The sequence below is a fragment of the Orcinus orca genome, chromosome 6 (assembly GCF_937001465.1).
Source record: "Orcinus orca chromosome 6, mOrcOrc1.1, whole genome shotgun sequence".
In the NCBI taxonomy this organism is placed as follows: domain Eukaryota; kingdom Metazoa; phylum Chordata; class Mammalia; order Artiodactyla; family Delphinidae; genus Orcinus; species Orcinus orca.
The window spans coordinates 49830919-49856285 of record NC_064564.1 but is presented as its reverse complement, the minus strand read 5'-3'; the positions used below and the strand labels follow the sequence as shown (position 1 = coordinate 49856285).

Genomic DNA, 25367 nt, shown 5'->3' with positions numbered 1-25367 from the left:
TCTCCCGTTGCGGAGCACAGGCTCTGGACGCACAGGCTCAGTGGCCATGGCTCACGGGCCTAGCGGCTCCGCGGCATGTGGGATCTTCCCGGACCGGGGCAAAAACCCGTGTCCCCTGCATCGGCAGGTGGACTCTCAACCACTGTGCCACCAGGGAAGCCCCATAATAATTCTTGAAATAAGATATTGTTAGCCTTGCAACTTTATTTATCCTTTTTTTTTCCGAAGATGTTTTGGCTATGCCACGTCTTTCCTTTGCATTTCCAAATGAGTTTTAGAGAGGGTTTGACAATTTCTACTAAAGTCTGCTGGAATTTTGATTGAGGTTGAATTGATCTATAGATCAATTTAGGTAGGACTGTCTTATTAAGAATGTTGAGTCTTCTGACCCATGGAAATGGTCTATCTCTCAATTTATTTTGATTTCCTTTATCTTTATCAGAAAAGTTTGTTTTCAGTCTTTCACACGTTTTGTCATTTTCCCTGTCAGTAGACACCCGTTTTATTTAAATACATTTAAGAATTATTTTCACTTTTTTGAATAAAAACCAGTATCACTTGCCATAATTGGAAGATAACTTTGAAAATCAAATAAAAATAGAAAAATAGTGTTAAATTCCAGGTAAACAATGTTACTTGCTGAGGTTCTTTTAATTTTTTTTGTTAAAAAGCATAATTGATAAGGCTTAACAAATTATGTCATATTTACACCAAGCTGAGCATTTTCCTTTATGTAACCACGTCTTTAAAAATAATAGAAAAAAGGAATTCTTTTCTCACTAGGTAATTCACTGTACTTTAATGATCCATATAGCACTGAAAACTCATTACTCATACATTGGATGTGAGTTCCACAGTAAGGGAATAACTGGATTTTAGGTAAGTGTGGCTTGAGCAAAGATATAGGTGTGAGAAACTTTGGGTATTACAGAATCTGCAGAGGTTAGGAATTCCTAGAGTGGCAGTTCTAAACCTTGGTTGTATATAATCTTCAGTTTGAGAGTTTAAAAGACTCACAGCCAAAAGAATCAGTTTACTTTGTTTGAAGAATTTATATCTTTTAAAAGTTCCCTAGGTAGTTGCAGTGCTTAGGAAGGGTGGGAAACTTCTATGATTGAATGTCAGGATGCCCATATGGGAGGATGGTGATGGTGGTGTTGGTGTGAAGTGGGCAGGTAGGAGAAAGCCCAGATTGATTAGCAGTGTCTGCCCTGGATGTCAAATAGGTGGAATGGTAAAAATGTCATTATTACTTGCTATCTTAGTGCTAGAATATCAATTGCCTGTCAAGGAAGTTGAATATTATCTTGAAAAACTGATTGAGCCCTGACTCTTCTATCCATTAAGGAACAGACACTCATGAATTTTTTGCCTCAAATGGTCTTTTGGTTTAAAAGCAATATGATCTTTTCTTACAATTAAAGGCATTAAATGCATATTTCAAGACTGCATTTAATGATAGCATGTTTAAAGAATGGTCTACATGACCTTCCCCAATACTGTACAATAGAAACGTGAAGTATTTTTGAAATAGTTTTAACACAGTTGCTACGTATAAATAGTTCTAGATAAGAAATTCATAAAGACTTCTTTGGGCAATAACATTTCAAAATATAACGATATATAGAATCCAAATTTGCACCTCTAAATAAACATAATGCATGAGAAGATTCTGAATGTGAATCAGGCCCCTTAAATACTTATCCACTGTTCAGACGCAGCTCTAAGACCCGTTTAAAGTAAGGCACCTTTCAGGTGTGGGTAATATTTGCAGCTTGTTAAGCTGTGCTTTCTCATTAATATTGGCCATGCTACCATCCTAAAGACTTCATCTGGGAAAAGGAAAGAAAAGGAGAACTTCATGTCCAAATCTTCAAACTTTAGTAAGAGGAGCGAGGAACTGGGGAAAGAACTTCAAATCTTGCTTAAGAAGGGTAGTAAGAGGCATGGGGGCAGGGAGTGAAGGTTATCTTACAAAAAATATACATTGAGGAATTCATGGGGAAGCAGATGGGAGAAAGGGGCGTGTGTGTGTCTGTGTGTGTCTGTGTCTGTGTGTGTCTGTGTGTGTCTGTGTGTGAAGGGACAGTTTCTTTTGTCTCCCACTGCCCCTCCTCCCAGACGGTCAGGTCCCCACTCTCCGCCCCTGGCCCTCCTTCCCCAGGTTTTCAGCCCTTGGCCAGTAGACCCGGTGGGCGGGGTAGCCTCTGCAGTCTTGCTTTCTCCTGCTCCGAAGGCGAAGGCGCGCGGAGCACCGGGCATTAATTTAGCGCCCCAGGACTCTAAGAGGCTCAGTGGCATCTGCGCCTCTTAGAGCTTCCAGCTGTGGGGATCGGTTGTCCCCAGTTCTTCACGGGAATTGTGCCAGACTCTGTCGGTGTGTGGGTGGGAAGCAGCGGGACCAAGGCTGGTCCTCTCGGCCCTCGCATCCCAGCAGGGTTAGCTGAGAACAGCGCACTCTCCCGTGGTGAGCCCTCACCAGACGCTTCTCGGAAATGGAGCAGTCACAGTGTGGCAGTAGAGACCAAAGCGGCAGCGGCCCACCCCACCTGGCCCCGGGGCTGGTGGCAGCGGCCCCTCCGCCCCAGTCTCCAGCGTTACCGGTACCCCCGGGGATACCTGTTCCTCCAACTTTCCTGCGCCCGTCCAGCCTCTTTCTACGGGCAGCCGCAGCCGCTACCGCGGGAAGCGGAGGCTGCCCGCCGCCTGCCGGAGTGGAAAGGGGGGTGGGCGCCGTGGCCTGCGGCTACCCACGGACACCCAAGTGCGCCCGTTGTCGCAACCACGGAGTCGTGTCAGCCCTCAAGGGCCACAAGCGCTTCTGCCGCTGGCGGGACTGCGCGTGTGCCAAGTGCACCCTGATCGCCGAGCGCCAGCGCGTCATGGCCGCACAGGTGGCGCTGCGCAGGCAGCAGGCCCAGGAGGAGAGCGAAGCCCGGGCGCTGCAGAGGCTTCTATACCCTGGACCCTCAGGGCCCGGGGGTCGATCATCTGGAGGCAGCAGCAGAACGGAGAATCCCCAGACCACAGCAAGTGGCCCTGCGACGGTGAGTGCACTGGGACTGAGTGCCTCGAGACAGGCTAGTGGTCTGGCGACTCCTGCTTTCGAGATTTTCCAGTCAGATTATACGGAGGAAAAACAAGGTGAGTAGATCTTACGTTTGTTCTTTGCAAAAGAAAAATGGTTGTTTTGAAGAAAAAAATCTTTGAAATAAGCAGCCGTGGCATAGAGGAGGGCAAGAAAAGTTGTTTAAAAGAAGCATTTAAGTTCCGGGAAACTGCTCTGCAATATGAATGTTAGTAAGGGTGTTAGGGACCTGACACATTTACTTCAGAAGGGCTTTCTGTTCCCTTAGGACCTAAAGCTTAGGTGATAGGATAAAGAAATGAAAAAGTGAAGTGCAAGTGATCAGTTGAGGAACTCATTCTAGGAATGGAGTTTGTGCCCAAGTTGCTATGATTTTCTCTTTGAGAGCAGAGAGCGGGCATTGAGTGAAAAGCTTAATGAGAGGAGCTACATTTTGAGCTTGCTCTGTACTATTTTCAGTTGTAAAACCAGAGGTCATCTGATCTTACATGGAAAACTCACTTATGGTTGGGAGTACAGTTCTTTACCTTTGGGACTAACCAACTAGAAGTGGGGAAGAGACTGAAATCTACCAAAGCATTTTTACTCCCTTCCCTTAAATTTTTTAAGCATTCTGTCCCTTTTCTTCAACTGCTTTTCAGCCTCCAAAAGTGTAGAAAACTCTTAACATTTGCAGTTTCACTTTTTCTCATAGGAAAGAAATTTAGATTTTCTAAAATCAGGTTTGTAAAAACGTTGGTATGAATTTCAAAGTTCAAGAATTTCTTATCCTTGGGGATCTCATCCTTAGCGATTTCTTATCCAAGAAGTTCTTTTTTTCTCTTATTTATTGACTGCAAATTGTCTTCACCCCCTGTGTTAGGTAGAAAAGATTTTCTTTTTGACTAGGGTTATCCCAACTTAACTTTTCATGCTAATATAAATCTCACTGTATTTTAGTGAATTTCATAGCCCTACAAGTAGGTCACTGAAAATGTCATTTTGGTATTTTTGTATAAATCTGAGACTGGTTGTATCATATGAAATTATAAGGTAATGGTATAGTAAGTTATTAATTAGAACATTCCTTGAATTGTGAAAATTGAAGCTCTTAACAGATCACAGCATGTACTTTTGTGCTTTTGAAAAGAGTCTCTCTCTCTACTTAAATAAGGCATATATGATTTTGTTTTCACCTGTGTCACCTTTTTGTCCATGTTCTAGTTTATGTCAGTGGACAAAATGGACTTTAAACATTTCTCATGAAAAATGAAAGAAGGCTGGAGAACGAACCTGTTAAGCAAAACTGCTATAAAAAGAAGTAAAAATTAAAATTCTGCAAACTAAATTGACAGTGAGATTTGACTGACAGCTCTCTGCTAGGCATTGATTTATTTATGTGAATTTTGGGGGGGTGGGTGCTGTTTTATGGGGTCAATTATTTTATTTTGTTTGCCTCAGTTGACCTTTGAAAAGCTGTTTCTCAACTGTCTCCTCTTATACAATGTCCATGAACTGTAGTAGTCTATTTATTCACTAGACCAAGACTTACAGTGATGCAGAGGCGAATAAGATTTTCCTACACAAAAGAATATTATATTCGAAAGAAGGAAAACTATGTGTGTCCCAAAATTACCTTACAAGACATAGCATACAATGATAAAAGTAAAGTAAAACCAGCTATAGGAGTTGAGGGAACACAGGTGATGTAAATGATATCACAGTATTTTAAAGACAGCTTATTTTCTAGATAGTCTTATGCAATCAGTATTTCATTACATTATATTGTATTCCATAAATACAATGTAATAACAAAAATTATTTTATGCATAAATTACTGTAGAGGTGAAATTTTGATACCTTACATGTTCAGGGGGTCATATGTGGTGAATCATATATAAATAAAATGGAATGGCAGACCAAGGCTAATCTATCTTTACTTCATTAGATAGGTTTTCTTGTTTTATTTAAGGTGAAAATACTAGTCTTTGTGATTTTGCAGGAGCAGCACCTTTTGTCATATGTTTGATGTAATGACAGCATTTTAACCCTCAAAGTGTTAAATTGTACACACTTTAATTTTAAAATAAACTGTAGATATTTGTTTAGAATGTAGGACCACTCCTTGAGAAAACATAGTATTGCAAATCATGTTTGCAAATCACTGCTTCAGGCAATGTATGTTTTGTTACATTCATAAACATTGTACAAAAAGAAAGTTTGACAGTAAAACTCTGAGTACCCCATTGACATTTTACTCTTTCTAACGGAAATAGAGGTAAAATATATCTATAGGAAATGTAAACCAAAATAAAAGTTACTTGTTATTATTTTCCTGGCATTAGCCTTGCAAAAGGTTTTTAAAGATAGTATTGTTTCATTAATATTCATACACTCAACATGTTGAGGTAGAAAATCCCGTTTTTGTGTAAAAACATTTTTGGAAAATTGCCCTTAATATTGGAAGGGAGTTGCGATTTAAAGCATACGACCAAAATGGTTTTTTACAAGACACTTTGAAAATATACACAGATTGCAATAGTGAAAATAGTGCAGTTAATAATTTTATTTTAGAAACAATTTGATTGTAAACTCTTTTATTGATATTTCCTAGAGATTTAAAAAGAAAGTCCATATTTCACAGAGGATTATGAAAAAACACCAACTTTGTATTGTCTCTCACATAAAATGAAACATGCAAGCTCTGGTATGATTTGAGATTGGTACAGCAGTTGGCAATATTGGTTTAGATTTGAAATGAAATCAACAATTTTGTTATTTTCTCACATTATTCAGGTAACTTAATTGGAACCTGAAATGTGAGCATTAAAAAAATAGTTGTTGAAATTTAGCATTAGTGACTAAATAGAATATTCATTTTCGTACTAAGATTGTTCCTTCTTCTGATTTCTTATCTAAACAATTGTTCTATTTAGTTCTTTTTGCATAGTGTCATTGTGGAAAAAAAACCCTCCCGTGGATAACAACAAAACTTGGGTAACATTTAGGAAAATCTTGAATCACCAAATGGGCAAATAGTGTGAAATATTGGTGTTAACAGTTTGGGGGTAACAATAGACTCTCATCTTCTGATTCCCAAATAACTACAGCATTTGTATATTATATAATTTTGTAATCCTGAAATGACATAGTAAATAGCGTTTTCCCACCGTTCCAACACCTGCATTTCCAAATGATCTTTTATAATTCTTGTTCATTAAAATCTCTTACATTGATTAATAAGTATTATTGATATACTATGAGTAAACAAGTTATTTTATCCAGCATTAATTTTGAGTGGGCAGTACTGTGTTCTTGGAAGTTTCCCTTTATTTCATTCCTTTTTTTCCTCTTCCCCAGGACGAAAAGAGAGTAAATGTGACTCATGCCAGAGTGGACAAGAAGAACTGGTGTCTAAATCCCATCAATTTACCCTGAGATCATCTCCTAAGTCTAATGATGTCAGTGGAAAACAAAACGTCAGGTCATCTATTTCAGAAAACCCAAACAAGGATGATAGCATTCAGTCTCCTCATCCTGGGGAGCAGTCAGGAGGTGAAGAGAGTCCCAGGTCCCTGTCATCATCTGATTTGGAATCAGGAAATGAAAGTGAGTGGGCCAAAGACTTCACTGATACTACAGTCAGCCTTCCCACTGTGTCCTCTAGACCAAGAGACCCTCTTGATATCCTTACCAAGATTTTCCCAAGTTACAGACGCAGCCGTCTAGAAGGCATTCTACAGTTCTGCAAAGGGGATGTGGTCCAAGCCATTGAACAGGTCCTAAATGGGAAAGAACACAAACCAGACACCAGGGACCTAGCAAGCTCAGGAGCCTTGGAAAATACAGCTTTTCAGAGAGCTTCGAATTTAAGTTTAGCTGGAATTGGTTTTGGAACTCTAGGAAATAAATCAGCTTTCTCTCCCCTTCACAGTACTTCTGCTTCTTATGGAGGTGATTCAAGTATCTACAGCTTAAATCCTAGACTAGGTATCAGTCCATTACGGCTGGCATATTCCTCTCCAGGAAGAGGGCTGTCTGGTTTCATGTCTCCCTACCTAACTCCTGGGTTGGCACCGGCATTGCCTTTTCGACCAGCTTTGGATTATGCCTTTTCAGGGATGATTAGGGATTCTTCTTACCTTCCCATCAAAGATTCAGCAACTGGTGGCAGACTGTATTCAAGGCCAAATCAGAACAACATGTAATGCATCTGCCTACCTCCCGTTTTGGAATATTTCTAGAAGCATGCAATATAACCCTCACACCCACACATACCCACATCTGTTAATGTGTTCACTATGTATGGGAGTGGATTACTGGGCTTTAAAAATGCTATTTTTTTTTTTTTATGAGCAGTATAATAGATTTGAGATCTAAAGACTCTTCTTTAGCATTTATTAAGTGAAAGAAACATTTAAACATTCTTTGTGCCTTGAATAAAGTCATTTCAGGGAATATGTTTACTGTAATGAATTTTTTCCCTAAGATATCAGTTATAAAATTCTTATTTTAAAACTATACTTGTTTTTATTTCATTGAAAAAATGGAGTTTATAATTAAAACATACATTATAAAGCAGTCCAGTGTTATATAAAATGAAGCAGAAGGAATAATTGAAAAACTGAGGTAATTCTAAATAATTATTATTTTAAACTTTTTTTCTCCTTCTGTTTCTTGTACACAGGAGAGAAAAAGCTTATTCAAAGTATTTTATTCACATATAAGTAATTAGCTGTAAGTTAAATTTTTGAGAAATTTAATACCTTATTTTTTTCTGAATGCCTTATTTTTCATTCATATCTGCCATTTGTGATAAGTGCCGTTAATAAAACATTTCTCTTTAAAGTAAACATTGTGAGATACACAAAGGCCTATGAAGTAAATCTTAGGAAATGAGAATGCTCCATCTCCTGGCCACTATCACTAATTGCAACCAAGTTCTGGTAGAGTATAGGAATTAGAAACAAATGGTTTCCTAATAGTATAAGGTAACCATTTTTTGAAATGGTCATCTTGGATCACGCTATATTGAATTTTCATATTACGGAGAGAACATCTACTGTGGATGAGGGTTTATATCTTTAAGTATGGTTATGCTTGTATCTGGGGAAATATCCCTTTCCAAATGTTTGTGGCAGGAATATGGCAACCATTCTCAAAGGTAAAAATAATTTTATTCTGAAAACTTAAATAGCTGCTCATATAAATATTGATTGACTCTAGATAGATAATGCTTGCTGCATTGAGGAGAGATAAAATATTTCCAAAGGGGGAAAATTGTCATTAAATTTTAGAGGTTTTCTTGAGGTTTTAAAATTACTTTTGTTCTCCATCTAGAGAATTTGAAAGCTATTTATTTCAGTCAGTGTAAAGTCCCTGAGAACAAACAGTTTTATGAAGTTTTCTTTATATGTCATCATTTATTTTTTAAAGGACAGTAGCTCTATTCTATTGTCAGGAATAAATGGAAACCCAGCTGTGGTATAAAATAATTGATGAATTAGAGATGGTTTAAACAATTTGAACAGCATGATTTACTATGGATTTCTTAAATTATGTGTATGTGTGTGTGTGTTTATATACCTCTCTGTCTATCTATCTGTTATACACATAAGCCCTATTGGTTCTGTCATCATGAAAGCTTTTCCATGGAGCCAGATAAAAATACATCAATATTTCTAAAGTACATTTTACCAGCAAATATCATATTAAATAACTGCATAGTATCTGATGCTGATTTAAGATGTAAATATGTTTAAAGAATATGCATTATTATTATTATTTTGTTTAGAAGATGTTGGGGTAGGAGTTTATTAATTAATTAATTTATTTTTGCTGTGTTGTGTCTTTGTTTCTGTGCGAGGGCTTTCTCTAGTTGTGGCAAGTGGGGGCCACTCTTCATCGCGGTGCACGGGCCTCTCACTATCGCGGGCTCTCTTGTTGTGGAGCACAGGCTCCAGACGCGCAGGCTCAGTAGTTGTGGCTCACAGGCCTAGTTGCTCCGCGGCTTGTGGGATCCTCCGAGACCAGGGCTCGAACCCGTGTCCCCTGCATTAGCAGGCAGATTCTCAACCACTGTGCCGCCAGGGAAGCCCAGAATATGCATTATTTTTAATGGTGTGAATGTGAGAAAGCAGATCTTGTAAAGATTTGATACAATCAATATTCATTATTTATTAAAAAAAAAGTTTTAGATTCTAAGCCTAAACCATGGTACAATGCTTGTCAAGTAGTTGATATTCAATTAATATATACTGAGTGAAGGAATCATTTTGGATGGTAGATCTCTTTGAGACTGATAAAACTGAAGAACTCTGCAAAATGGCCTATAGACACAGTTTTGAATACAATTTCTTGGGGTTCTTGAATCTCCTAAATGCCATTGGCCAATCAGGTTGAATCCTTGGTGATTCTTAAGGTGTTTCCATTGCATTAATTCGTTTATCGAATCCTATTTTTTAAAAAGTGCTAGATGCTATTAGAGGATACTGAATGTAAAATGTGCCCTCAAAGAAGTTACATTATACAGTAGAGATCTGATATAACAATACAACAGTGCTAGAGTTGCTGGATTCTTTATGTGGTTTATATAATGGTGTGCATGTATCCATTTGCTTTTTGAATTGGGGAGAACATCCATTTGGGGCAGTATTCAAATTTTTAAAAATGTTTTATAATTTTAAAACTTAATTTACATAATGCTTTATACATTTCATACCCTTTACAATAAGTTTAGAACTTAAATAGTCTTACAAATTATGTTGTCCAACCACCAAATTGAATGTGAGGAAATTGAGGTTTGGTAGTAGTGTTGTCCGACATCCCTAAGGTTAAAATAATGGTGTCAATCGTCAGGAGTGGAAGTTACTTCACCATTTTCAATTAGACTATAAGGCCTGAGGAAGGATTCATGCCTGTTTGTCCACTCACAGCTTTGTCTAGTATCTGGTACATAAATAGGTGCTCAAGTAATAGTTTTCCACTGACTCAATTAATGAAAGATAAAAATATTAGCTTAGAAATTCATTTATTCAGCTATTTATTAAGCACCTACTTTGTGCCAGGCATTGCTCTAGACCAGGGGATAAAGAGGTGAATAAGATATAAGACCTGCCCTCAAGCTGCTCACAGTCTGTTGCCCATGTGTACAAAAATAACCAACCAGCCAGTGATCGTACTATTTGATGATGTTGGTACTTCAGTGAGTTCTCTGTAATCTTGCAGTTTTTGCTCATCCATGCTGCTTGAGGTCTGAACTCCTAAGCCACCAATTAGGGGTGGGAAGGAAGAGGGAGAACATCTGTTTCCATGTTGTATGTTTAGGCAAGTCCATTCTGTTTGTCCAAGAGGTAAGCAACTTCCAGGTCTATGGTGAAAGAAGCGGGCAAAGAGGAAGTTTTGTTTGCTTGAATGGAGTCTTGTGTGGAAATCACTCTAGTTTCTTCATGGCCTCTAGATCAGAGTTATTGTCCAGTCTTCCTGGGGTTGGTCTTTTGGAATTCCTCTGATTCAGTGCATAGATCTCATGGTGTAAGCTCTCACCTAGCTATTCTGTGAAAATGGGTTAGGGCTGGGGGGACAATTGAGGAATATGTGAGTCAAATATACTATTTTTCTCTTCAACTTCGGCTGAAACAAAAAGATTCTGGGGATTTTAAGACCTTCCCCTCTAGACATTCCTAGCTGTGAACGTGGAACTAAGAAAACTACTAATGAAGTGGCCTATGCATTCAAGTCTTTTTAAAAATGCATTTTCCTTAGACATTTGTTTGTCTTTGAAAGTGAAAAGCCTGCAGAATACAAGAGAAGCTTGGAATAAAGCACCTTGTTTTATACCACTGTAAAGAGAATCATTCTCCCAAGCACAAGATGAGATGAAGTGCATCATCAGCTTCATAAAGGCAAAGCTTTCCTCAGGGCAGCCTGATTCTTAAGCATAGATGCTCATCCTTTAGGTCAAGGCTAGTGGGAAAAGTTCTTGCTCAGATCCATTCCTCCCACCCCCGTGTATCTCCACATAATCTCGTTATTAATGCCTGCGTTGCAAAGCTAGACCCTTAATTATTTGGCACCATCTCCTCTAAAATTGAAGTTATTTTGATGTAGCACTTCAGAGCAGCTGTGCCAAACATTAAAATACCTTTTTTTGGTTTTTGCTTTGGTTTTTTGTTTTTGCTTCTCTCATTTTCAAATGAGAGAAATTCATTGGCATTTCCCCTTTCTGAACTCCATGCTAATGATGGGGGTTTAGGGAAAAACAAGATGACAAATGTGACAACTATGAAGATGTCTGTTTCTCAGTTTTGTCTAACTGGTAATTTTAAAAAATGACATTTTAATGTTTTTAAGACTGTGTCACAGTATCCTCAAGTCAAAATGACCACATTATGTAGTCCTATGAGGATGTACATAATTTTAACATAGGTACACAAATGTGGCCTTATCAAAACATCTATGTCAAAAAGGTTCTTTAAAATATCAAATGTTTATTAAAATCCATCCTAGAGACAAGTTCAATTAAAAAAGTGGACTGGATGTTGATACAGTTAGGAGGAAATATATAGAAAGTTGAGCAAGTGTGCCAAAGAATGTTGACTAGAAAAATCGAAGTCAAGCAGCAGGTGTTTTAGATTCCTGTCCTTGACCTTTTATAAAACTTCTGTCCATCAATTAGATGAAGGAATAAAGATATACAATTCATTATTATCTTATTCATGGACAGCACACATCTGTGAATGGCAGCTAATCTTTTGATTGACAGAATCAAATTTTAAATGATTGATTCTTACACTCTAACTTCCATTCCAGTGAGCTGATATAACATTCAAGATCTTAGGATTAAAAAAAATCAACTGCACACATAAATAAGAAGGAAGAGAGACCTGGATTTATAACAACTTTTTGAGAAAAAAGTAGTAGTATTTATTGGTAAATCCACTATGAGATTACCATGTAACATGGCTGTTCTAAAAGTCAGTTGAAATTTAGGTTACATTAATAGGAGAACATATGTAAAAGGAGAGAGGTGATAGTACCATGTACTCTGAAATATCAGTTCATCAGATATTAGCTAAAGTAGTGTGATCAGTTCTGAGTGCCAGATACTAGGAGTGATTCTAAAACTTGGGATATAAGCAAAGAGGCATCAGATGCTAAATGATTGTGGTGGTAGTGGTGGTAGGGTTCTAGGAGAAAGATTTTTAAAAGGAGAAATGAAAACGTTTAAAGAGCTAGCATATGACAGAAATGACTGTAAGGGGCATAGGAGGCAAAAGTTACATAGATAATTTAGAGGAACATAAAGAAGGGTACTGTAATTGCATTTAATACACGGACTTGGAACCCCAAAGGCAGACATCACCAGAGAAACGTACAGTCTTAGATCCAGTTTGTTTGTTGCTGTTTGGTTTTTCATTTCATAGGTGAGCCATTCTTTCATAATTTATTGCACTTTTTTTTGGATTCTTTTGAGGGGTATGTGGAGTAAATGAGCAGCTTTGTGTTCATGCTACATTTATCAGTCAAGGTTCAGCCAGGAAAACAGAGTCCCTTTAAGTATATATGGAAATGAGGGACTTATTTTAGGAATTAGACTGAACACAAACAGAAGGAGCTGGGAAGACAGAGTTTGGAAGAGGGAAACAGGCAGATCAAAGAGTCACTAACGAATCTGCCTAAAGCACTGGTATGTGTAGACAAGTGGGGAAAAGTAGAAACTTGCAGGAAACCTGTGAGGTCCAGCATGTCAAGTCACTCAAATGGTCCCAAGGGAAGGTGCTGTGAAGGGGTATAAAGGAAGTTAGTGCCTCTGCATAGCTTCTAACGCTGTGGGTCTGCAAGCAGGTACCAGGTGGTGGCCCTGCTGCCACTGTTGATCAGCAAGGTCAGCAGTCCAGTGCACCCCTTGCCAACATGGCATTCATACTCACTCATGGCAGTCATATTTACTTCCAAATAAAGGCAAAAGCAAATTCATTATTTCACCTAAAATTGATTCTTTGTACAATAACATGCTAGTCCTCTCCCTAAAAGAAGATACAAAGTGACTTACCCATGTTTGAGGGATGCTCATTCCTCTTCTGGCTGAGTCAGATCCCCCATTGAATATCCTATAATTTTAATCCCAAGGTACTATTATAACCACTATTAGTAACTCTTACATTAGAGTAAGGAAATGGGAGAGAGGGAAAATTGGTACACACACACACACACACACACACACGCACACACACACCCTAGAAGCAAGGAAGAAATAAATGCTCCTATCAGTGCCCTCATGTTTGCAACTGGTCATGGAATCTAAGATGGTATTTATAACTTTTCCCACTCTCCATTTCATATTCCCTGTACTCTTTGCAAGTCTATTAAGTCAATTGTGGTTCCTTACTTGGTGGATGACCCAAATCTTCTTTTTTGAAGAGTCTGTGTTATTACAGTCCTGCCTTTATTGGGTTGTTCTAGCTTTCCATTAACTTTTACCACAAAATATGGGAAGACTAAGTGGCACTCTGGAGGATCTCGTGCATGCTGGAAATATTTTCCTCACCCTTTCTTCTTGTTTCAGAGGTATGAGCTACTCAGAGTAGCCAATGGTAGTCTCAGGTTCCAATACAATGTTGTATTCTTTGGTGGAATCATTTCTCCTTTGCGAAGTAAGACTTCTAAACCCAAAAAAGCTGTAGGGAAAGGAAACAAAACTGTTGCTATTGCATCATTATCGTTAATATGAGAGGAGCTGTTTCCACATCTGTCCTGTGATTCCTAAACTGAATTCTGGGTATAGGAAAAACATCACTACATATTTATAGCTTACTCAAAGCATATCTTACATCCAGGATGACATTATTTCAGCCCCATAAAGTGCTGTCACCAGCTGGTGCCGTAACAGTCTTTCAAAGGCCATTCCATAATTTTATTAGGCCAGCTGTTTCAGGATGAGGGGAACATAATGATACCAGAGAAGTCCATGAGCATGAGACCAATGTTGCACTTCATTTGCTATAAAATGTTTTTTTTTTTTGTCAGAAGCAATGTCGTATGGAATACTGTGAGGGTGAATATGGCATTCTGTAAGCCCACAGATGGTGGTTTTAGCAGAAACATTGAGAGTAGGAAAGGCAAAACCATATCCAGCATATATATGTCTTTTCCAGTGAGAACAAAAAGCTGCTCCTTCAATGATGGAAGTGATTCAGTATAATGAACTGATACCAGGTGGCTGGCTAGTTCCCTCAGGGAATGGTGCCTCTTTAGGGGCTTGGTGTTGATATTTGCTCTTGGCAGGTTGGGAACTCAGCAATGGCTCTAGCCAAATTGGCCTTGATGAGTGGAAATCCATATTGCTAAGCCCATACATAAGATCCATATCTCCTTACATGGTCATTGTCTTCATGAGCCAATTGGGAATAAAATAATGGGAAAAGAATGGGTTACCTTATGCATATATTTATTAAGATCTCCTCCTCTAAGGTTGCTGTTTGGTGAACATTTGTGTGGGACAAAAGTATTCTCATATTTGTACCCATTTGGAGAAGCCTTTCCACATACATCTTCTCTAGATCATACTTCTTCATGTTTCTTCCAATCCTGTTTCTTCCAAGTTGCTGGCCATGTAGCCAAACGGTTAGCCACTGCTCATGACTCATTCTAGATATGTACTTGTATCCATCTCTACTTCCAGGCAAAATGAAAGCTTGAAGTTTTTCCCATTGAAAAGATTTTTTTCACCACGATCTTTCAGGGCCATACCTGTAGTGCTGCAGCTGTCCACTTCAGCTAGTGCCAGAATAGTGTGGGGAATTGTCAGTGAACAAAGACCAAATTGTTCTTTCTCATTCTGCTGTCATAGACAACTTCACATTAGAGGAAAAAAGAGGTGGCAGTGCGACAGGAGTATTCAGGCCATGGAAGTTGGAGCCACTTTTCGTGCAACTTATTTGTGACTTCAAAACCTGTGGAGAAAAACCTATCTATTACTTCCACTTGACTGAACACAGAGATTTTGGGGCAGACGACACCCTGTTCGTAGGCGTATTTCAGGAAACGTCATTATTTAATGACCAGTAGTAAGTGTTAGCACTCAGGTAGGACCCAGTAAGGAGGCAGAAGCTGTTTCTCAGTTGAGAATAATTATTTGCAGAGAAAGTATAACTTTTCTCCAAAATCCGAAAGAGGTATACTGTGATTTATCTGTAAGGATCTGCCTAAGTTTCCTTTAGGATCCCCAACTGCTATAGACACTTCAAGCACTATTGGGTATGCTGAGTCCTGTGAACCAAGTGGCAAGACTGGTTGAATGGAAGCCTGGTTCTGTTGCAGAACCTTCTTTTGATCTGGACTCCAAACTGACAGCTTACTGGGTAATTTGGTAAATAGGTTGAAGTCAAATGCCCAAATCATTTATCTTCTGCAACCAAAATTTAGAGGTCCACCTCTAAGAGGTAGCAGGTATCAGATGCAGAAACACATTCACCATTTGATAAGAGAAATTTTGACATGCACCACTGATGGTGAGAACCTTAGGCAGAATCTTAGACCATTGGTGCCTAGAAATTTCACATATATGACGTATCTCTGATTTTCTATGGTGTTTATTTTCCCATTCTCTGGCATGCATATATCTTTTTTTTCCTTTTTTTTTAACATCTTTATTGGAGTATAATTGCTTTACAATGGTGTGTTAGTTTCTGCTTTATAACAAAGTGAATCAGTTATACATATACGTATGTTCCCATATCTCTTCCCTCTTGCATCTCCCTCCGTCCCACCCTCCCTATCCCACCCCTCCAGGCGGCCACAAAGCACCGAGCCGATATCCCTGTGCCATGTGGCTGCTTCCCACTAGCTATCTACCTTACATTTGTTAGTGTATATATGTCCACGGCATGCATATATCTTAACCAGATATTTAGTGTATATACTACTCTTTGCTCACCAGGTCCAATCAGCATGATATCATTTATGTTGTGGGCTTGCTTGATGTCCTGTAGAGTAGAGAAACAAACAAGTTCCCAGTGGGCTAAACTACAGAAGATAGCTGGAGAGTTGGTAGAGCCCTAAGGAGGGACACTGAAGTTCATTACTGTTTCTGATGGCTTTACTAACAAGTACAGAGTAAAAGTATGTTTGAGATCAATAGCTCGAACTGGAGAAAAGGGGCAGTGTCTATTTTCTCCAACAAAGCAAACACATCTGGAAATACAGCTGCAGTTGTAGTTACTACCTAATTTTATAATAGTAGACTGTCAGTCCTGAAGATCTATATGCCTTGTCCACAGGCCAAATAGGTGAATTGAATGGGGATGTGCTAGGAATCTTTAGGCTTCTAATGGGGACAGAAACCTTGGCAGTCTCTCCATGATGTGCTATTACATTTGTTTCACTCCTCAGTAGGGAGTGTAAGTTCTAAAGATCTCCATTTGACATTTTCTATTTAATCATTCTCAATACATAGGAAACCTAATTGTCACAGGTCAGGGATCCAATTTGGGGATTCTCCCAGTTGCTGAGTATGTCTTGACCAACTGTGCTTTCCAGAGTTGAGGAAATAAACATTGGGTAATTTGGGGTACATATTGGACTCACTATGAAACTGACTTGAGCCAAAATGTCATTAGTGATTAGACCTCATTCCTCTTTTTAAACCTTATCCAGCCTGGTGGATCATAGTGGCAGTTTGGATTCCAAGGGAATAGCCATTATCCAATAAACACTGAAAAATATTATTTCTCTTTTCCCAATGTACCGTCACCTGGTAAATTGGCTCAGGTCCTTTTGGAGAAAGATTTACAGTTAAGTTATTAGAAGTACAGCAGGGTCACTACTCAAGGGGTTCCATCCTCAGTTTCTATAACAGGTTCAAGACTAGAAATTTGTTGAGGAGCCATGACTCTCTATTATTGATTCAAGAAAAGACTTAGTTTCATCAGACTTAGGACTTTCCCACTTACACATAAAGTGTGACTTTATCAGAGTTCCCACCTATTTCAGTCCTAGAAATACAATGATTGAGTAGTCAATGCCAAGATCTCTGCAGGTCAAGTAATTCTAGCTATTACTTCAGCTCAGTGTTTTTGTTTTTAAAATAATATTCATGCCAATCCATGGATGCCTGAAAAAATGTGTATTCTTTGTTGTTTAGTGGAGTGTTCTATATATGTCATTTAGATATTGTTGGTTGGTTGTGTTGTCTAGTTCTTTATCCCTTCCTGATTTTTTGTCTAGTAGTTATATGAATTACTGAGAGTGGGGTATTAAAATTGCCAATTAATTGTGTTTTTTCCCCACTGTTTTAGCAAAACATGCATACTCACACCACGCATATAACTTGACCTCCATGTAGAAAATATTACTATTAGTACATTAAATAATCAGGAATAGTATAACTTGGTGACTGATGAGATTCTGAGTTTTTGTCATTTACTTTCAGGTTTTCAAAACTAAAGCAGATACTTTGGTTCATATTTCATATTCCAAAATTTATAAATTATTGATTCTTTGATTAGAAAATTTTCATTTTCTAACATACTCTTAATACTTTCTAAAAATATAAAGATAAATTAAGTCTTATAATTTTTAGTCCTTTTAGTCTTTATAGACAAATGTGGAAAGCTATGATTATTTCCATGGGTGGAACACACGGGGGTGGGGGGGGAGGTGTGTGTGTGTGTGTGTGTGTGTGTGTCTTATTGCATTAAGATTACTTTGATTTAAAAATGGTGTGTCTTAAGATCTTATCAAAAAGCAGCTATGAATTCACAGCTTAAACCATTTTACCCTTGTTGAATACACATAACAATGATAGATTTAAAATACATTTATTTAAAAATTAAAAAGGCATAGCCTTGCCCCCAAACAAGATAAATATCTCCATAGATAAGAAATAGAATAGAATCTGACAATAGTAAACAGAGGGCTAAAGGTACATGTATCTTGGTCTTTAGGAACCCAAATTGTCAAAGGCAATGGGAATTCGAATGCTTTGGACTAATATCAACCAGCATTGCCTTCTGTTCATGGGTAGTGGGAGAAAAAAATTGATGAATGAAACTTGGGAAATGTGACATAGTCCTTGCCAAGGAAAGCAGGTTGAAAAAGGCTGCCACGATTGCCTAGAGTTGTACCTTGGTTGGGATGATAGAAAAGTGAAAACAGTCATGTAACAAAGATCTGGATCATGCTCTGTTATGGCCTTTGATATCACTCCAATATGAATGTGAAACAGGATCCTTGAGGTGCCAGGATAATGCATGGTTCTGGTCTGGAGACCTCGATGGTGCAATGTAGGCAAGTACAAGACTGCTAGACAGGGAAGAATTAACACTGAGAATAAGAAAGGAAGAAAAATGAACTACCCCTAAAGATAGGCATGCAAATTAAAATTCTAATGCACATGAGGAAATCTACTTCCAAGACAGCCATTTCAAGGAACAATTGAGATACAAGTATATGTCTATGAAATTCAAATAATAGAATGATTTGTAGATGACTTTAAAATAGATATATTTAAGAGCCTCAAAGATATAAAAGTAGGAAAATTAGTTAAAAGGAAATTAATTTATGAAGCAAATTCAGACTGATAAATGTATTTCTACAAAACAGGTGTGGCAAAAACCAATTAAAAATCTTGGGAATAAAAAGTACAGAGAAGAGAGTTAGTTGGAAAATTATACTAAAAATTCATCTGGAATCTAGCACCAAGAGATAAAGAGATGAAAAAGATAAATGGGTATTTAAGATGCTGATGGGAAGTAGATTGAGAGGCTCCAACATATGTCCTATGGGGGTTCTAGGAGTAGAGATTTAAGGAAATTGTATAGAAGCAATAATAGCTAAAATATTTTCAGCTGTGCAGTAGTCAGAAGAAAGAAAATAATTTAAAAAGTTAAAATATGTCGGTAAATATTATTGGTTACTGTATGTCTACTTTTTTAAAAATTAAAAAACATTGTGGGAGTATAGGTCTAGGCAACAACAAACTGGAAATTATTAGTGGAGGAATAGGTATTTGTAGGTAGTTAAAACCTGCTGTTAAGATTCTTGTCTTTTTGAGAGAAAAACAGATGTTGAATGATTTTAGGGCTTATTAGAAAAAAATGTTTTCTTATGCATGCATACTGAAAAACCTAAAAATTATTACCAAAGAATAATAATAAAATTGTTAACTTCCAAACCATGAGGTGAGATACACACTTAGAGTCATTTTTCTTCAGATGTTCCACTCATTGCATAGAGTCATGACCTTACTCTCCTCCTTCCCTCTGATCTCCTTCTGGGACTCCTCACCGAGTAAACCCAGTTGGAAGCCAGAGGCAAAGGAGGCTAGTTGTTGTGTTCATACACGTCACCCTCACACACATCAACAGCTTGGGTCACAGAATAGAATGGAGAAACATATCTGATCTGGAAGTATAAAGGGACATATCTAGTACAGCCTCACTGCAAAAATAAATTCCAGATAGAATAAAGGCCCATATGTGAAGAACAAAACTTTGGAATTATTAGAGGATAATATGAAATTATCTTTATATCTAAGGGGTATGGAAATATTTCTTTACTTTACTTTCCAGTACTTACCAACTTTGTCCAGTACTCAGGACAAAGTACTGAGTTAAAGAACTCATGAAATAATTATGTATACCATTTATGATAATTCCATTTATGAAAAATTAATCCTATTTATGAAAATTAAAATTCAGAACATGCTACAAATTGCTTATGGGTAGATATGTAATAAAAGTACAAGCATATGGATTGGCTATAAAGAAATCATGTTCCTCCATTCCTTCTAAGTAGGAATGGAGGGAAATGGGAGTGGGGAGTGTAACATCGGTGCTTGAAAATAATCTCTAATGTTTTGTGTCTTAAAAACATCTTTAATCCAATTCAAGGAGTGTAAATACATTTCATTATCCTATTTTATTTTCTGGGCTTTAAAACATTTTTAAAATAACAAAGAAGAAAACACATCATCTAATACAAAAATATTCTTTCAGATATATGAGAGTGATTAAGATCATCATTAGATTATGCTAATTTAATTTCTGTAGACCAAGTTAATGGCTGAAGTTAAGGAATTACTCTGGTGTTTATTCCAGTTCCACTCTTTCTCTGGTAATGGATCTGAACAAGCAAGAAATGTTTCTCTCCAGTTTTTCTCTCCCATAGCAAGCAAAAGCCTTCAGTATTAAAACTATTCCCAGGAGTTTTGGAACTGAGCAGCCAGAAAGGGGTTCTTAATTTATGCAAAGGTGTTAATTGAATTTTTAATTCAGTAAGCAACATGCGCAAAACAATATTCTGGGCTATATGGATAAATACAGAAATGACCTTAAAGGAAAAAAAATTAGGTGGCAGGAAATTAATATTTACTAAACAGCTCTTGTGTGCTCTAAGGAAAGAGGCACCTCGCGTGGACAAAGGCATGGGAGCTTCAAATTTTGTTTAGATTATATTTGAACTTTCTTTTTACTGTCTGTTCTGTTAGCAAAATGTTTCCTATTCTTTGGGGACTTTTGTTCTTTCTTTAGTTTCCTTTTCTGATTTTCTGAACCGCAGAATTTATTAAGTGACATCAAAGCTAAGAGCAAGGTCCTGATGTTAACTCTCGATTTTACTCCTTCCTGTTTGACCTATCTTGGGCAACATAGCTGACTGTAAAATGTCCCAATCTCCTCATCTGGCAATTGGGACGATAATAATGATACCTAGCTCAGAGGATTGTTGGGTGGGGAGGGAGGTAGATTAAAAAATAGGAGAGAACACAACTACATCGCTTCAACAATGAGTAGCATTAAGCTTCTACAAATGAAACCTATGAAGTTTTTAAAGATTTACAATTTAGATGATAAAACAACTCATTTGTTCTTGGAAAATAGCACTATACCATACAACCCTGTGCTTCAGACTTGCAGATATGATGTCCTTAGGTGAGGTCAGCTATTTACTCTCCAGCCTGTGGTGTTCTCATATCAATACTTGCACTGTGCCATTTATACCTTCCTCAGAATGGGTCAACTCTGTAAGGAGTGATTTTTAAAGCTTCCATTTGAGGGCGATGCCTACTTCTGTGGGAATTGAAATACCACAAATGTCCAGTTACACAAGGAACCTTTTTCCAGAACTTGATTTAAATTGTACCATGTTTCCAATGTATTCCAGTGACGTGGCAGCTCTCCTTATTGATTGGTACCCCAGGCAGATGCCATCTTGACCTATGCTGAGCACTTTATATTAGACATTTCATTATGTTGCATTAATCTTCTCAAATATCTTGAGAAGAATACTTAACACCAATTTTATACATGAGCAAACAACCTGAAAAAGCTTAAGTAATACTCCCAAGTTGTCTTAACTGGTGTGTGGTATAAAACTCAAACTTCAGCCTAGATTAGTGTAACTACAAAAGTAGTTTACATTCTTCCATGTTGTTTGTCTTTCTAAAGTATACATATGTTACATTTTATATATATATATGTGAGTGTATATATGTGTGTATGTATCAATAAGTATATGTGTATATGTACAGAATATAAATGTAATTTTACAATTAATGGGCAAATATATATGTTATATTTGGACTATATTTTAAAAATTACATTTATATTATATTTTATTATTATTATTATTTACTTATTATTATTTTTTTTTTGCGGTACGCGGGCCTGTCACTGTTGTGGCCTCTCCCGTTGCGGAGCACAGGCTCCGGACGTGCAGGCTCAGTGGCCATGGCTCATGGGCCCAGCCGCTCCGCGGCATGTGGGATCTTCCCGGACTGGGGCATGAACCCGTGTCCCCTGCATCGGCAGGCGGACTCTCAACCACTGCGCCACCAGGGAAGCCCTATATTATATTTTAAAACAGGTCCAAATTAAATATGTTGATGAAGAAAATACACAGATACAACTGTTTGCCTGCAGAGGAAGTTCTGTTTTCTTGCTGAATAATGCAATAAATGTGCTAAAGCAGAGCCAGCATGCCCAACTGTTTTATTAGGTTGGCAAGCCAGAATAAAACACCAAATTACTGTCTAGAAACAAAACATATTTTTACCTAGAGCTGTTTTAACTAAGTGGAAAACACCCTGGCCCATTTAATATGTGAGGTTTTTTCCCCATTTCTTATAAGATTGAATTAGGTAAAGACTATATTATTATTTGTATTTATAAGAAATCAATCCCCTGAGCAGACTAAGCTACTAATTTACATAAAGTTACTCTTTCAAAATATAAGTAAAAGCAAAAGGGATAGTATGCATTATTATTTCATTTCTATGCAAATATATAAAAATTCCTCCAGGTAACCCAGTTGATGTTTGCCATGTCTCCTTTTCTTTAATGCTATCCAGATTGAATGCTCTTTCTTCAAAATTTTCAAACTTGAGCAATCTCATCAACAGAATGGTGACTGAAAAAAAAAGCATTGAAATAATTATCACTGAAGCTTTGTACAAGTGAGCACTATCTTCATAATCAATAAGAAGCATTTATTGCATGCCTCTTGTGTCTGGGGTATTGTGCTGAGCAGGAGTAAAGCATGTTTCCCACCCTTTTTGAAAGTAGAGCTTCATGGGGGAAGGACAGAAGGTCTTCCTAGTCTGAGAGGGAGGGATGTGGGAATGACGGAGGTGGACAGCACAGAAAGACTAGGCCCTGATCTAGATGTCCATATTTCTCAAAACTTTGCCTACACAGTGCTTTGTTACATAAAATATAGCTAACATGCTCCAGGCATTTCAAGGAGAGAAAATGGTCCTGGATAGCCACGGAAACACATTTCTTCCCATCTTTTGGTAGTTCATCAAGAAGCTGGTTCAGCAGGTCTGAGTTGTTCTAGAGAACAACAGGATGATACTAGAGGCTGAACCCCTTCCCCATTCCAATCATTTCTAATAGGACCACGCCCCTCACCAGGAAGCCATGTTGGTTTTTTGGGAGCCTGTGCATTCCTTGTAGTACTGTTTTATTTCCTTTTTCTCTATATAGAGGGTTGTGGAGTCAGATTCCTTCTCTGGAGCTTTTCCATGTTGTGTACAATATAGCTGTGCCTGGCCTAAGCACAGCTACCTCTGTGATACAAGCAAGAGTTTGAGAGTTTGTGTGTGCTCTGCTACTCCTTTGGTTTAAGTTAAAAAAAAAAAAAAAATCTTACTGAACTGTGCTAATGCTATGTGAGATTGTGCTCCCTTCACATGACACATTTCTTTGTAAAATGCCATGTGTGATCAAGTAGGGCAAAGAGCACCAAATTAGTGACAATTAGAGTCGTAGCAAAAATAATCTTTTCTTCAAAGTCTGGCATGTCACCTATGCTCAGAACCAAAGGACCAACTAATTCACAACCTGTGGATGTCTTGCTTGCTATGAAGGGACACATTTAAGAACCCAGATCATGAAATAAACTTTGATTCAGACACATCAAAGTGGAAGTTTTTTGAGAGTACATCAGCAGAAGTGTTAATGTTAGATAACAATATGTTATAAATTTTAACACTGACCTTTAATGTTCCAAGAGCAGGAATTGCCTGAGGCTTGCTACTGTCTTTGCCTCAAGTTCTAGCTGAACAAGCTTTCATTTGGCTCTCCAGGCGCACTACTGATGAAGTCACTTTGAGAAATGTCAGATATGGATAAAACATTTTCACACACATTACGCCTGACAGGAAAACCTGGTGGGCTGATGTCAAAAACATGAAACCACATCCTGGACTTTTTTGAAATGCTTTGCCTGTCCCTTCTACAAATATAGAGCCATTTAAGATTACCTTCCTGGCTGAGACCTGGATGTACTTCAAAGGACATGTAGGGTTGATAGCATTGATCACTTCTGGGGCTCTGAGATAGAAATGTTGCTTTTCAAAATCTGGAGACCAAAAGGAAAAATTATGATGTTTACTTCCCACAGAGTTGTATAGTTCTATGAAAATTGCAAGCAGAGGGTAAAACAAAAGATATACATGTAAAAAAAAATTGCTTGGAGTGTAAAGGCTCTTTGGCAATGACAGCCATTTTAGTTCAGTGAAGTATATAACTAGCCAGTTGAGTGCTTTTCCCATATTAAAATGTACTTGTTTAAAAAAGTCAAACAATATAAAAAGACATACAATAAAACAGAACTGCTTCCTTTTCTTAGTCCCCTTTATTAGTTTCTTTGGTATACTTACACAGTTTCTATATGCAAATATAAGGAAATAGGCATGAAATGTTATTCTTATCCCCACACTACTTTTATATGATTCAAAAGATAGCTCCTCGCTTCTTTCATATAACAATGTATACTGGAGTTTTTTGTGTGTGTCTGGTGTTAGGGAGTGTTCTAATTTCATTCTTTTACATGTAGCTGTCCAGTTTTCCCAGCACCACTTATTGAGGAGGCTGTCTTTTCTCCATTGTATATTCTTGCCTCCTTTATCAAAGATAAGGTGACCATATGTGCGTGGGTTTATCTCTGGGCTTTCTATCCTGTTCCATTGATCTATATTTCTGTTTTTGTGCCAGTACCACACTGTCTTGATTACTGTAGCTTTGTAGTATAGTCTGAAGTCAGGGAGCATGATTCCTCCAGCTCTGTTTTTCTTTCTCAAGATTGCTTTGGCTATTCGGGGACTTTTGTGTTTCCATAAAAATTGTGAAATTTTTTGTTCTAGTTCTGTGAAAAATGCCAGTGGTAGTTTGATAACGATTGCATTGAATCTGTAGATTGCTTTGGGTAGTATAGTCATTTTCACAATGTCAGTTCTTCCAATCCAAGAACATGGTATATCTCTCCATCTATTTGTATCATCTTTAATTTCTTTCATCAGTGTCTTATAGTTTTCTGCATACAGGTCTTTTGTCTCCTTAAGTAGGTTTATTCCTAGGTATTTTATTCTTTTTGTTGGTGTGGTAAATGGGAGTGTTTTCTTAATCTCACTTTCAGATTTTTCGTCATTAGTGTATAGAAATGCAAGAGATTTCGGAGCATTAATTTTGTACCCTGCTACTTTACCAAATTCATTGATTAGCTCTAGTAGTTTTCTGGTAGCATCTTTCGGATTCTCTATATATAGTATCATGTCATCTGTAAACAGTGACAGCTTTACTTCTTTTTTTCCAATTTGGATTCCTTTTATTTCTTTTCCTTCTCTGATTGCTGTGGCTAAAACTTCCAAAACTGTGTTGAGTAATAGTGGTGAGAGTGGGAAACCTTGTCTTATTCCTGATCTTAGTGGAAATGGTTTCAGTTTTTCACCATTGAGAACGATGTTGGCTATGGGTTTGTCATATATGGCCTTTATTATGTTGAGGTAAGTTCCCTCTAT

The 25367-nt window shown here is 37.7% G+C and overlaps 1 protein-coding gene across 1 annotated transcript; it reads left to right on the top strand.

Moving 5' to 3' along the window:
- The first annotated feature begins 1942 nt into the window (after positions 1-1942).
- DMRTA1 (DMRT like family A1) lies at positions 1943-7528 on the top strand. Its single transcript, XM_004275049.3, has 2 exons — positions 1943-3144; positions 6428-7528. Exons 1-2 carry the CDS (start codon positions 2496-2498, stop codon positions 7273-7275), a joined length of 1497 nt encoding a protein of 498 aa, XP_004275097.1. The 5' UTR covers positions 1943-2495; the 3' UTR covers positions 7276-7528.
- The last annotated feature ends 17839 nt before the right edge of the window (positions 7529-25367 follow it).